This window comes from Martes martes, assembly GCF_963455335.1.
Source record: "Martes martes genome assembly, chromosome: 4".
Lineage (NCBI taxonomy): Eukaryota > Metazoa > Chordata > Mammalia > Carnivora > Mustelidae > Martes > Martes martes.
In genome coordinates this window covers 161622502-161636125 of record NC_137891.1, presented here as the reverse complement: position 1 = coordinate 161636125, position 13624 = coordinate 161622502, and the positions used below count along the sequence as shown (strand labels likewise).

Genomic DNA, 13624 nt, shown 5'->3' with positions numbered 1-13624 from the left:
ATTCAGGGAAATGAAAAGAGATGCACCATAAAATAACTTGATGGGGATTTAAAGAATTGGGGAGGTATGAGGCTGGGAGATGGAGCACAGTATGTACTCAGTAATTAACAGTTATTGGTAGCAACTTGTTAAAATTATTAACGGACCTTATAATTTCCATAGCTTTTGGCTTAGCCCACTGTTTCCTGCCGTGTTACCAGTTTCACTAGAAGATAAAGTACTTCTGGTTTCGTCTGTCTTTTGCACACGTATTGGCTACCTGCTTTTCTGTATTCACTATTTCAGCATGGCCGAATAACTATTTTGTCTTTCCGTAGAGGGCATCTCTGCTGCCAGGGTATCTTCTCAAATCCAACTGACTACAAATTCTTTTTCTTTACTCTTTTGTTTTTCTTAAAAATATTTTATTTATTTATTTGACAGAGAGACACAGCAAGAGAGGGAACACAAGCAAGGGGAGTGGGAGAGGGAGAAGCAGGCTTCCCGCTGAGCAGGGAGCCCCATGTGGGGCTTGATCCCAGGACCCCAGTATCATGAGCTGAGCCGAAGGCAGTCGCTTAACGACTGAGCCACCCAGGCGCCCTCTTTGCTGTTCTTGATGGCTAGGTGTTTGTCTATATTATTTAAGTGTTTGAGAGCATAGGGAAGGAATCCCTGCTTACAAAGCTTTTGGTTGACTGATAAAGAGTTACACAGAGCCTCCACTGTTCTTGTCTTGCTTAAGAGAGTATGATGTATCTCTTGCTAGTTATGTATTATTGCGGTTTTCTAGTCTTTTATTATTGAGTATCTGTTAGCTGTTCTCGCCAAGGAGAACAGCTATGTAAAGCTATATAAAGCCAAAGAGAAATGTAGAGTAGAGCTATCAAATGTTAGGGGATCAGTGAAATGGTCATTATAATCTCTATTATTGGTGCTAATGAAACATTTCTGATATAACCTTCTTGCTCCGTTTAACACCCCAGGTAAATACTATCATGAAGTTGATGTAGGTCACTCCCATATGTGCTTCTGTGCCTTTATGACAGATGAGGTATTCATAAATGGTATGTGCTGTTTCTGTAGTTGACACAGACCCTATCTTCTATACACCCTTTCTGTTTTAAACTAAACTTTGTTTTTGAGGTTTATTGTGTTGATAAAAGAGGACCTGATTTGTTCCTTTTAACTAATCTATGTGGACTATACCGTGAGTGGAGCCCCAGGAAGCTGTGTGGCACAGCTGTTATTGTAGTCTGTTAGTTACCAGTATGAAGAAGGCATTCATTGCTACAATGAACATCTGTGTACATGTGTCCTTATGCAAATAGGAAAGTGAGTTGTTGTTTGTTTTTGGTTTTTAGTTTAGTTTAGTTTTGTTTAGAAGTGGGTTTTTTGAATAGATACCTGGCCTGGAATTGCTGGGTTATACACTTCCTTATTTTGCCAAATTACCCTCAGAATCAGCATGTGATGCACAGTCTTTTGTTGGATAACACCTACTACTGTTTGAACATTTGTTTATGTGTTGTCTGGATCTCTGCAGTAGGATGCCAGGTTAACAATGGGTTTTGTCTCTTTTGTCCTCTTCTTGGCCTGGCTTAGAACATGTACTTAATAAATATTTGTTAAGTAAATGGATATTTTATGTATTTCATCTTCTCGAAGCTATGGGGTAGGTAAACCAGATAAGTAGATTGTGATGGCCATTTTCCAATGCTGGCTCAGATGAGCAGCGGAAGCAGTCCAACGGACATTTGTGGATTACACTTTCAGATCCTAATAATAGGATTTCTTGTCTCTTGTTTTTGTCCAGACCTGATTTACAGTTTTTCTAAAAGATAAGTTCTTCAAAGTCAGGCTGTGACAAAATTAGCTTTCCAACTCTCAAATGTTTATTAAATATCTGGATATGCCTAGCACTCTGAAATATTAAAAAAAAAAGTTCAGGGAGTCAAGGTAAAAAGTGGTTTTAGCTGGTAGATGCGAGGTTTACATTTTTGTGTACTTTATGGCACTTGTCATATAGATGAGGCACCATTCATGTTTGTGGAATGAATGAATGAGCTCATTCACTCCAGCTGTCTCCATGGGAGAGTTGTGGGCAGTAAACAGTTAACTAGACAAAGCCAAAGCAGAAGATCTGCAGAATGTCTGTGCCCTAGTCCCCCCTAGTGGACTGCTTTCCCAGAAGGCAGCAGGCCCTGTGCTCAGAGCTCAGGCGAGATGAGAAAAAGGTCCAGGGAGAGGTCTTGGTGATCAGGGTTAACTTAGTTAATGAAATAGTGGAAGCAGAGCCCCTGTGAAGTAAAACAAGCCCCCAGAACCCCTGGTTGTCTCAGTCTGTGGAGCATGTAACTCTTGATCTTGGGGTTGTAAGTTTGAGCCCCACGTTAGGTGTACAGATTGCTTAAAAATGAAATCTTAAAAAAAGAAAAAAGAAAAACAAGCCCTTCAACTTGGACCTTAGAATATATCTACTTTTCTTCGAGCCTAGTCAAGAAAGAGAGGATATTAGGACCCTAGTGGTAGTGATAGTACAGTGTCTCCTATCTTGTGGCTTAAGTTACAATTGAGAAGCAAAAGGATTTACTATTGGCCGGTCACTGAGCCCAGCATGTCTTTATAGGGGTTATTTCATCAGCCCTCGTTCACCCCCTTACACAGGTGGTAGTATCCACATTTTACAGGAAAGGAAACAGAACCACCTAGCAAGTTAGTACTTAGCTATGAAGTTCCTAGAGCTGGGAATTTGAACCTAGGCCTACTCTACTGAAAGCTCTGCTCCTTCCTGAGGCCAGTTTTTCCTCTGGAGCAGAAGAAAATGAAGGCCCAATTTTTCCAACATATGCAAGAAGTTTAAAAAAGAAAAGGCTCCTAGAAGTAAATATGCTAGGTTCTGTCAGGCCTCTCTGTCAGCAGCCATCGGACTAAACAGCTGCCTTTCTTGCCCCGGAGCGGATCAGTTTCAGGAATTTGGTTTGCTTGGATTTCATGAATTTTATTCTTGCTTGGGCCTTGGGGTGTGCATCTGGAAAGTTCCATGGTTCTAGTCCTCTTTGTTGGAGGAATGAAGGCCTGATGCCTGCCTAGAGAATTATACTGTAATGTCAGGGATTTTTGGTTATTCAATGGTATCCTGTAGTCTGATTGAGTTTCTCTCCCATGCTGGTGTCCTCATCTGGTTTCTTGCTGTCGTTTATGATCACCATGAGATGGTGCTGCCACTTCACACTCAGCTGTAGGGAAAGGCTTGGGGAGAAACACCTACCGCAGTGGAGCCAGACGGGTGCAGGGTCTCAGGAGCAGTCATGTAGGAGCTATTGCTTTAGGGTGTCTCACTGCTTTCCTTATTTGGAGGGCATTTTTCAGGACTCCAGGAGAGATTGGGTAGGGCTCACATAGAGCCAGGCAGGCCATTTCCCTCTGCCGTGTGGTGTGGGTGCTTTGGATATAGAATAAACAGTGGTAGTAGGGAAGAAACACATACAACCTTTTCCCACTCCATCCACAGCCCCTTGGGTTATGATGTTGTCTCATCTGTCAGACACTAAAAATTGGGGTGGGCGAATCCCACTGATGTAACAGGGTGCTTTTGAATCCAACTTTTAAAACTTTAATTCAGACTTCCTACCCTACTGCAACTTGAGTAAAAACCATCTGGGCCTCATTTTATCAACTTCCTCTCTTACTCCCAATAGCCAGTGTTATCTGTCTGAGCCCTGGACCCATGTGAGTCTAGCTGACAATTCAGAACATTGGGTATTTTCCTGTTTTACTTAATTGAGGACAGACTCATCTGTGCCGCAGTTATAACATGGGGTTGAAATGAAAAGTCTTAAATAGGAGTTCACATACTAGCTTTTGCCACTTACTGGCTGTGTAGCCCTGAGCAAATTAATCAACTTTCTTAAACCTCTGTCTTTACCTGTAGGATAGTGATTTTGACCTCGTATGGTTAGTGACAGAATGAAATGAGGTAGTTCATAGCTTAGCACAGTGCCTGGCACATAACAAATGCTGAAGGAAGTGTTAGCTGGCGGCATCAGCAGGACTGGCGAATGGTGTGTCAACTATTGTTCAGCAGAGGCGGGGCATCTCTGTTTTATTGGGAAGCTGTATCCTTTTTTATGGGGCTTCCTAACACAGTACTCCAAACTGATTTCGGAGTGTCTCCTCTGTGTCATTGGCTAACAGAATTAACAGATCTGTGCTCTCTTTCTCTCGGGCAAGGCAAAGAGGAGGGAAATAAATGCTGTAGGAGGCTAGATCTTTAAAGCCTTGTGTGTCGTAACTGTGAGGAGTAGGCTCGGGTCTCTCGTCAGGTTATACTTTGTTTAAAATAATTTTATTATTTCTGACTTGAAAAATTTGAACAGATATGTACATTGCTTGATGTTTTCTTTTGGACATCCTGGCACAGCAATTGGAATCTCTTTCCTTTCAGAGGCTGGGGGCAGTGATAATGGCAGCATCCCCAGCCCTGGTTCTTCTTGGCCCTTCCCTGCCTGGTTGGTAGCAGCAGGCTGGTTTGCTTTCCCCTCTTCCTCCTCCTCCTCCTTCCTTCACGTTACCTTCTTCCATGGCCTCTCTTGTTTCCCTTCCCTTTTCCCTTTACTCTTACATCCCACCCCCTCCTCCTCACCCTCCGTAGGTTTTCCCCTCCCCTGGTTTCTAGCTCCTTTTTGCTTTCTGTTTGTGTTTCTGAGGGCAGTGCTCCAATTACCTCATATTTGGAGAGAGGAAGCTGCAGCCAATCCGGTTTCTGTCTGCTTTTAGGTCAAGTGATTTCTGAACTGCAGTGAGATGCTTTGAATTTGTCTTGTTGCAGCTCTGAGCCTGTAAGATGGCTGTCTGAATCGGCAGCGGCTGGGAGAGACAGAGAGGCGGGGAGGGAGGGAGAAAGAATTGGAGGGATTGCCGGCATAGTGCATGTTTTTAAATGTGCATCAAATCCGATGAAGCCAACGTTGGGATTTCTCTGGGATACCAGGACCGGCTTAGCTGCATTTTTGATGAGATTAGGAGAGGAAGGCGATGGGAAATTCACTGGGCTGTGTTAAGGAGCCGAAAGATTCACTAGCTATTCCTGAGAAGGCTCCCCTATCTCCTAAGAAAAGGGTTCGGTTTAAAAGGAAGTGGAGGGGGAAGAAAACCCCTACTCCAGAGGTATCTCATGAGGAAGAACCATTGGAAGCAACCAGAGTCATTGAAGAGACGGAAACCCAACCGAAGTTAACAGTGAGTCTCCAAAAGGAAGAAGGAGCGGGAGGGGTAGAGCATCCCCCTGCAGACATTTCGCTGCCTCGGAACTCAGCCCCCAACTCAGGGGTGGGCGATCAGGGCATGATCGTGCAGGTGAAGGAGAGATTCCAGGGGGAGATCCAGACTGCTCACCTTTTGTTGAAGAATGAGTCATCAGTTGCCAGAGGGGTCTGGGATTCCCTGGAAGAGGGGATGACTGTTATCGCTCACCTGCTTGATAACCCAGTGGAAAGGAACTGTGAGAAGTCAGTGAGCCAACTGGTGGAATTTCCTAGGACAGCATCCTGCAGCAGCCGGGCTGTGCTGCTGCCTTTGCAAGGAGAGACTGCAGTGGGGAAAGGAGGGACTCCGCTTGGACTTCAGAGCAGCACTTTCCCCAGGACAGACCACCCCGCCGTCTCAAAGACTCCAGACCACCTTTCAGAGGGCTGGCGTGCAGGGTCAGGAACCGCAGCTCTCTGCAGTGCCCCTCACACAGGTTCCTGGATTGCAGAACCTTCTGTCCCTTCTTCCCCCCTGGACCAGTCGAGAGGCCACAGACGCACAGAAATCCCTGTTGTGGGTCGAGTGCCCCCCCAGGGTCCCAGACTGCCTACTTCTCAGAGTGATTTATCCATCAGCGGTAGGACTCTGAGCATTTTGCCCTCCTCCTCTGGCTATGGCAGTGATGGGCCACATTTACGTGGCCTCCGACCTAGAGAAACAGAACCTGAAAAGAGCTCCACATCCTTCTCGGAAGAGGATGGCACCCTTTCTTTGGAGGCAAGTCACACCCCATTGTGGGGTCTGGAGGAGGTTGGTGGGCTATGTTTGGATTTCTGACCCTCAAACTTATTAAAGTGGAGTGTGCTAAACAGTGAGGATCTTGGTGCTTCTTCTCAAGCTTACCTGTGCCGTGTACCAAGAGTTAGTGACTGGGTTTGGCAAACGGAGTCTATTTCAGGTCTGCCCCTTGATGCTTGAAACCAAGTCTTTTGTTGTCTCTGGGGAATCCCTGATTCAGAGTAACCACACAGCATAATTGCTTGAGCTATCTGGCGGGGTTATCTTTCAACGGCACTTAACTTTCTCAGGCAGGTCTGTTTATCAGCTTCCCTGGTGCAGGAAGTTGTGATGTAGTGGAAAGGATGAGAGGAGGCCTGGCTGCATCTCCTAAGCGAGTGTGGAAGGCGTGGAGAGTGCTGAAGGTTTCGGGGTGAGGCAGTTCTTACCGGCAGGATTGTTCTTCCCTGGAGAGTGATGTTCTTACGAGCTGATGTAATCGTGCTCCTGTGGGGACACTGCTGATGACAACACCCATCCAATATTCACACAGGTGGAGAGGGCTGATGCTCCTTTGGTTCCTAACTCCAACATTAGAGAAGAGGCACACAGAATTACCTGAAGAGTAATCCAGAGAGGGGGGTTAGGGTAGTTTGAAGGTTCAAGGCTGAAAAAGTTTGTGTTCTGATTGGACTTGTTTATGGCTTTAACAAGATTTTGTTTGTGAGGTATATATTGAGGTGTAGGTGGCTGTGGTGTTGGTGGAGTGTGCTGTGAATGCTTTTAGGGTCAAGGAGCAGGTAGGCATTCAAGAGATCTGGAGGCTGAGGTGGGGGGAGAGGACCCAGCCTAGGGTCTGCCATTTAAGTGTGTAATTGTATGGGTGACTGAAGTTATAATTTGTTGATTGAAGAACTTTTGTTGGCATGTCAGCTTCTGCAGCAGATGAAATAAAAACTTTAAGAAACGAGAGCAGCAAAAGGTGGGAGATGAAGTAGGGCATTTTCCCTGCTACCTGTGGCCAGCTGCCCTGGTGTCTGCAGAGCGGGGATGTAGCTTGTGTACGGTGCCCTGCTTACCACCTGACAGCATGAGGCTGAGCAGACACAGTCTCTTGTGCTTGATCAGTGCTTAAAATGTCCTCTTTGGGGATGAATTTGCTCCACGGATAGGCTCATGTCGGCGCCCTTTGTTATTACAGAGTTTAGAAACTCCCAACAGGTAGAGGGAAAGGTGGCCATTGAAAATAATTATTATATATGGTTGGGCAAGAGGCCTCCATAGGTAGAGAATGTGTGTTGTGAGGGGAGGAAGGGAGAGAGAAGTTGGAGAGGAAGAAGGTAGAGGCTGGTGGGGTGGAGTGTGAGAGTATTTGAGCTCTCGTCTTTGGAATAGATACAGAGCAGCTTTGCTGAACTGATTGTTCTTTTGATACCATTGGCATTAAAGTAGAAGTTTGGAGGCACCGTAATGTTTTAGGAAACATGCTTATGATTGAGTGTGAGATTGTCAGAAAGTTTGGAGTGTCAAATTTTAAGGAACTCCTAATGGAAATCAGTTCTAGATAATGGACCATAGGTGACCATGGCACTTTAGTCTGGGATCTCCACACTGAGAAGGGAAGTGTCTGAACAGCCCTGTGTAGTCTCAGGGAGAAGACTGGTGGGAGAAACCCTTTGGACCATGATCTGTGGTTCAACAGTATTGACAGCAGCATGATTCTTTGGCTGTGTAGTATGAGTCAAATTGGTGTGTGGTATTTTCTGGTCATCCCATTCCTTCTACCCTTTCAGAGCAGACACAACCAGACCAGTCAGTAAGAGCCCAGTCTGAAAACCTCAGTGACTGTCAGCTCAGAAGGCTGATACATTTCTGAGGCTCCATGTCCATCATGTGAAGCAGGGACCACAGACTTTGACTATCCTATATCACAGATGGGAAGTAACCTCTCAAGATAAGTGTGAGGTCCCTTCAGAATGAAGGTCCTTTAGGCCAAGAGTCCTGAAACCCTCACTGGTTCCAACAGGAGCTGTCTTAAAGGAGCTGCTCCCTTACCAGCAGGCTGTTCCCAGGCCTCAAGGACAGCGGCAGCCAAGGAGACAGAGGCGGTGTGCTCTGACCCCGCAAGCCTCCTGTAAAACGTGGGTTGAGACTCCAGGCAAGAGCATCTGACAGGAGTGACCGTCCCTCTGTGGAGTGTGAGAGCCCTGGGAAGACACAGGAGTCAGAAGAGCAGCTGCTGGTCACACTCCAGCTCTTTCCTAAGAGGAGACAGCTGGCACCTCCACAGAGTTGATTTTTTGGTTTGCTTTTTGGTGCTTGTTTTGCTTTTAATATGTCAGTAGTAACCCTCCTCGGGAAGCAATTCAAGTTCCAGAGTGCTGTCTGTTGGCATAACTCAGGCTGTGTCGTCTCTCCTGTTGATCCGCCCACGTCATATTGATGGGCATGGGACTAGGCCGTGGCTGGATAAACTTCCCAGTGGGTTTTGTTTCTTTTCAGGATAGTGAGAAATGGAAACTGATTCTTGCTGAGTGTGGGGTTTAGATAGGAGAAAACAAAGGTCTACTTTGCTGTTCACCTCTGATAGTTGATACGTCCCTTGTCAGGAAAGAGTTAACGCAGAAATAGGATGACAGGGACCAGCTAACAAAAATGGTTTTCAGAATAAGTGGACTAGGATTTGGAGCTGGGTGGGAGTATCAGGCACAGACCTCTCAGGAGGACTCCCTCCCCCCAGCTGCCATCAATATCCATAATACCTGGCTTACTGGAACAAGGAAAATTACTGAAAACCCCTTCCCCCTCCCTGGCTTGGCTCCCATGCCAGTCTCCTGTCCACACCGTAGGCAGGTTCTGTCGAATGAAGAATCTGGCTGTGTACCAGTGTCCTCACCACGAAACCTTAGAGTCCTTACAGTGAATAGTAAGATAACAGTGGGGGCTAGAAGTGATGAGAAGGAAATTGGTTGGTATATTATTTTCTGAGCTCAGCCTTTTCAGTTTACAAGTATCCCTTCCCCATTTCTCCTCTTTAATTATAGGGAGTTGTTTTACTAATATTGGCTTTGTATTGCAAGAACAAAGCAAAATTAACCAGATGATCCTATTAGATGGATGTAGCAGTTAAAGTCAAAGCTAGAGCTTTAAGAAAGAACTCTTTTGTTTTTCAAAAAATTACTACTGAAGAATCATCATGAATTTTTAGGTATAACATAGTGATATGGTTATGTTAAAAAGACTCCTCGTGATTTAGGGATGCCTGGCTGGCTTGGTCAGTAGAGCATGTGACTCCTCATCTCAGGGTTGTAAGTTTAAGTCTCATGTTAGGTATAGAGATTACTTAAAAATTTAAATTAAAAAAAAAAAAAGCCTTTCTTATTGGGGTGCCTGTCTTGCTCAGTTAGTAGAGGATGCAGCTCTTGGTCTCGGGGTTCTAAGTTTGAGCCCCATATTGGGTGTAGAGAGTACTTAAAATATTAAAAAAAAACCCAAAACCAGTCCTCATGTTTCAAAGATGCTTTCTAAAGTGTTTATGGAAGAAATGCCATGTGTGTGGGTTTGCTTCATAATAACAGGGGAGGGTGAAGTGGGTGGAGTGCAGATGAAACAAGATTAGCTATGAGTTGAAATGTTTGAAACTGGGTGATGGGTACCTAGGAGTTCATTATAGTATTTGGTTTCTTTTTGCATGTATTTGCAATTTTCCATTTCAAATGGAAAGAAAAATAGTGGCAATTAACTGTATAATGCATATTCTGGAAAAGGATTAATATTCAGAATCTGTGAACTGTAGTATAAGTAAGGCAGTTAAGAATGTGGAGCCAGTGATACCTGAGTGTCCTTCAGGTTGGTTGAGTGTCTGCCTTCAGCTCAGGTCGTGATCCCAGGGTCCTGGGATCGAGTTCCACATCAGGATCCTTGCTCAGTGGGGAGCCTGCTTCTCCCTCTTCCTGTCACTCCCCATGCTTGTGCTTTCTCTCTGACAAATAAATCAATAAATCTTTTTTTTTTTTTTTTTTTTTTTAAAGCGGGGCATCTAGGTGGCTCAGTCAGTTGAGTGGCTGCCTTCGGCTCAGGTCATGATCCCAGGATCCTGGGATCGAACCCCGCATCGGGCTCCCTGCTCAGTGGAGAGCCTGCTTCTCCCTCTCCCTCTGCCTGCCACTCTGCCTACTTGTGCTATCTGTCTGTCAAATAAATAAATAAATAAAATCTTAAGTTAATTAATTAATTAATTAAAAAAGAGAGAGAGAGAGAGAGAGCGTGGAGCCAGATAGGCAGAGTTTGAATTCCTTCTTTACTATTTACCAGCAGTGTACCTTGGGGCAAGTTACTTCTCTGTGATATAATTTCCTCAAATGTAAATTGAGGATAAGAGTAGTATACACTTTGTAGAGTTGTGGGAATTTTAGAAGTTAGCACAATAAATGCTAGTATTATTTAGTATTAATATTTAAAGAACTCCTACCAAATAAAAAAAAGGTAAACACCTTTTAGAAAAATAAGGGGGAAACCCAGGAATAAGCAATTCACAAAAAAGGAAGCCCAAATGCCTCATACACATGCCTTTCTTGCTAGTAGTCAATGATATAAATATCAAAACAAGTTAGCATTTTATAACCATCAGAAAATAAAAAGCCTGAAAATCCCAAGTGCAGATGTGGGTGTAGAGTGATGGAAGATCTCTTCACACCCTGTGTATGGAAGTGATATTCCAAGTAGAACTGGTATTCAGAGAGCTGTTTACCAAAAGTTAGTAGAATTGAAGGATGCCCATATTTTATGACCTAGGGTTTCCATTCTAATCATATTCCCTAGACAGCCCTCCAAGATTCTGAATTTGAATGCTGAAAGGAGCACCCCTTGACTGTTACCCAACTCAGATGTCGGTAATAAACACAGCTGCTTTTAGGGCCCTCTAACTAGCCAGGCATTTGTTATGAACAATGGCATCTCCCCTCACCTGCTCTTTGGATGTAAGTTTTCAGTCTGATGCTGTCTGTGTCATGGGATGAGGTCAGCTAGAAACTTCAGGACATGAGAATCGAGTCTCTCTTTGCTCACTATATCTAGTCCCATTCCCTGAGACTTATACATAGACTTAACAAAGTTCAAACTCCGCATCCTAGCCTTCCAACTCTCAGTGATCTATCTAAACTTCTCTCCTGTGTCAACTTTCCCTTTGAACCTACCTATCCTAATGGGTCAACCCCTCAACCATCTATTCCAGTTTCAACTTATTTCAACTTCCAGTCTTTGTTTGCATTCACTTTCTACCTAGAATTCTTTTCTTCTTTCTCTTTGTCTATTCTAGAACATCCTTCAAGGGTAAGTTTAAATCATACTTGTTAAAGTGTGATTTTTTTTTTTACCACTCTAACTCTTACTAACTTTTCATCTGCTGAGATCCTCTACTGGATATTACTAGTTACTCTGTTATGGTTGCTTCTTTGGGGCCTTCAGCATAACTCTTTCTTATGACCTACCATATATGGTACATGCAAGGTAAGATTTTTTATTTCCCTCCAGAAACTAGCCTTCAGAAAAGAGGGGTTCTCTTTGTATTTGACTTTTTATAAAGTTTTTCTTGTTATTGGGCTCCCAGTGAAATTACTCAGTTCATGAAAAAGGATGAATGGATTAGTGTCGCCATCTGCTAGTTCAGCTGATGGCAACCCACATAACTGGTTAAACAAAAAACCTAAGAAAGTTTTAGTTATATTGTTTGTGAGGATATAAACATCCTAATTTGAAGCATTGAATGTATTGTGTATAAGTCTTAATTACATTAAAAACCTAAAAAAATCATTTACATCTCTTAAAAAAACACACAGCAAGTGTTCACATTATGGGAACCGTAAATAAATACCAATAGAATGAATGAATGGGGGAAAAACCTAGCTCAGTGTTATGCAACTGGATTCCAGTGGTGGGGGATAAAATTTCCAGTGACACCATGGATCCAGAAAAGTGCTATTGTGTCTCAGAAATCTTAATAAGAAGTATAGATGATGTTTTCTAGAATATTCAAAAAGCTTTACTATTTTTTCAAAGTAGCTTTACTGATGAAAAAGGCATTGATGCCAAAGATGCATGCAAAGAGTTTGAATAACGTGGTTTTATGAAATGTAAAAGTAGAAAATGTATTAATTCAAATTTTTTAAACAGTTGTTATTTAAATTCCAGTTAGTTATCATGCAATGTCATAATTAGTTTTGGGTGTGGTGATCGGAAGTCATTGGAAGTGATGACTTCTGTAGTGATGTTGACTTCCACAGTGATGTTGACTTCCACAGTGATGTTGACTTCCATACAATGCCTGGTGCTCATCAAAGCAAGTGGCATTAATTCTAAACTAATGCATTGGATATACTGCTTAATTTATATATGTGTTTATCTATGTAAATACATTTCTAAAAGTTTATATATTCAAGAGGACCACAATGCTTCCCTTTTCCATTCCTCTCTTCCATCCATCTGTTATCATTTGGAAAAATTGGGGCGGGCCTTATATTTGGGATAGTCTTATTTTAGCCAGATAGGGCAAAAATCACCTAGTTTTTTCAAGGCAAGCATGTCTGTTTTTTTATTTCCCTCTTTTCACTTGGCTAACTTCTACTTATATCTTGAAACTCAGCATAAATGCCATCTCAACATAAATGTCATCTCACGTTGGCATTGCTAGTTTGGGTTACTTGTTTACCTCTGTCACAGCATCGGTCCCCTCTGTGTGTCATATTGTTAAACTGCTTGCACTTGAGGCCTGAGTTTGTGCTTTTGTCTTGAGATACCAAGAACTTAAACACAGCTCCTGGAATACAGTGATTGTCAAGAAACAGCAGAATGAATAATTAGTGTTTGACTTTGTTTTTTGTTTTTTGGTTTTTTTTTTTAGATTTTATTTTTAAGTAATCTCTATTGCCAGTGTGGGGCTTGAACTTGATCACAACCCTGAGATCAAGAGTTCCATGCTCTACCAACTGAGCCAGCCAGGCGCCCCAGTGTTTAACTTTTTTATCTTGAGATACCAAGAACTTAACCACAGCTCCTAGAATAGAGTGGTTGTCAAAGAAATAACAGAATGACTAAATGGTGTTTGACTTTTTTTTGTTCTTCTCCATGGTGCCTGGAATGTTAAGCATAGACGAGATGTTCAGTAAATACTTACTGAATTATTAGGAACACATTAAATTTTTAGATACACTTCAGAGAAGGAATTAATCAAGACTTGGATAGTGTGGTTTGAAAGAGAATTCAGGTAGACCTGCATAGTCTCTGGGATGGTGTTGAAGCTGTCCTCCTTTCCAGGTGGCTTCTTTTTAAAAATCCAGATGAGATAGGACACCTGGATGGTGCGGTCAGTTGGGTTTGTGACTATTGGTTTCGTCTCAGGTCATGGTCTCAGGTTATGAAATTGAGCCCTGTGTTGGGCTCCACACTTGGTGCGGAGTCTGCTGAAGAATCTCTCTGCCCCTCTTCTTGCTTGCTCGTGCTCGCTCACTCTTTCTCTCTAAAATAAATAAATAAATCTTTAAAATGAAATGAAATGAAAAGAAAAGGAAAGAAAAGAAAAGTAAATCCAGATGAGGGAGAAAGCTCCCTGACATGGAAGCTG

General features: G+C 43.1%; 2 protein-coding genes across 2 annotated transcripts in view; both read left to right on the top strand.

The window, feature by feature from the left end:
• Positions 1 to 13624, top strand: part of MACF1 (microtubule actin crosslinking factor 1) — a 325960-nt gene that overhangs the window by 139896 nt on the left and 172440 nt on the right. The window lies entirely within an intron of this gene.
• Positions 5017 to 6066, top strand: LOC308340739 (uncharacterized protein; the record flags this gene model as incomplete). The annotated part of the gene is made up of 1 exon (XM_080800066.1): positions 5017 to 6066. One exon carries the CDS (start codon positions 5017 to 5019, stop codon positions 6064 to 6066), a length of 1050 nt encoding a protein of 349 aa, XP_080656192.1.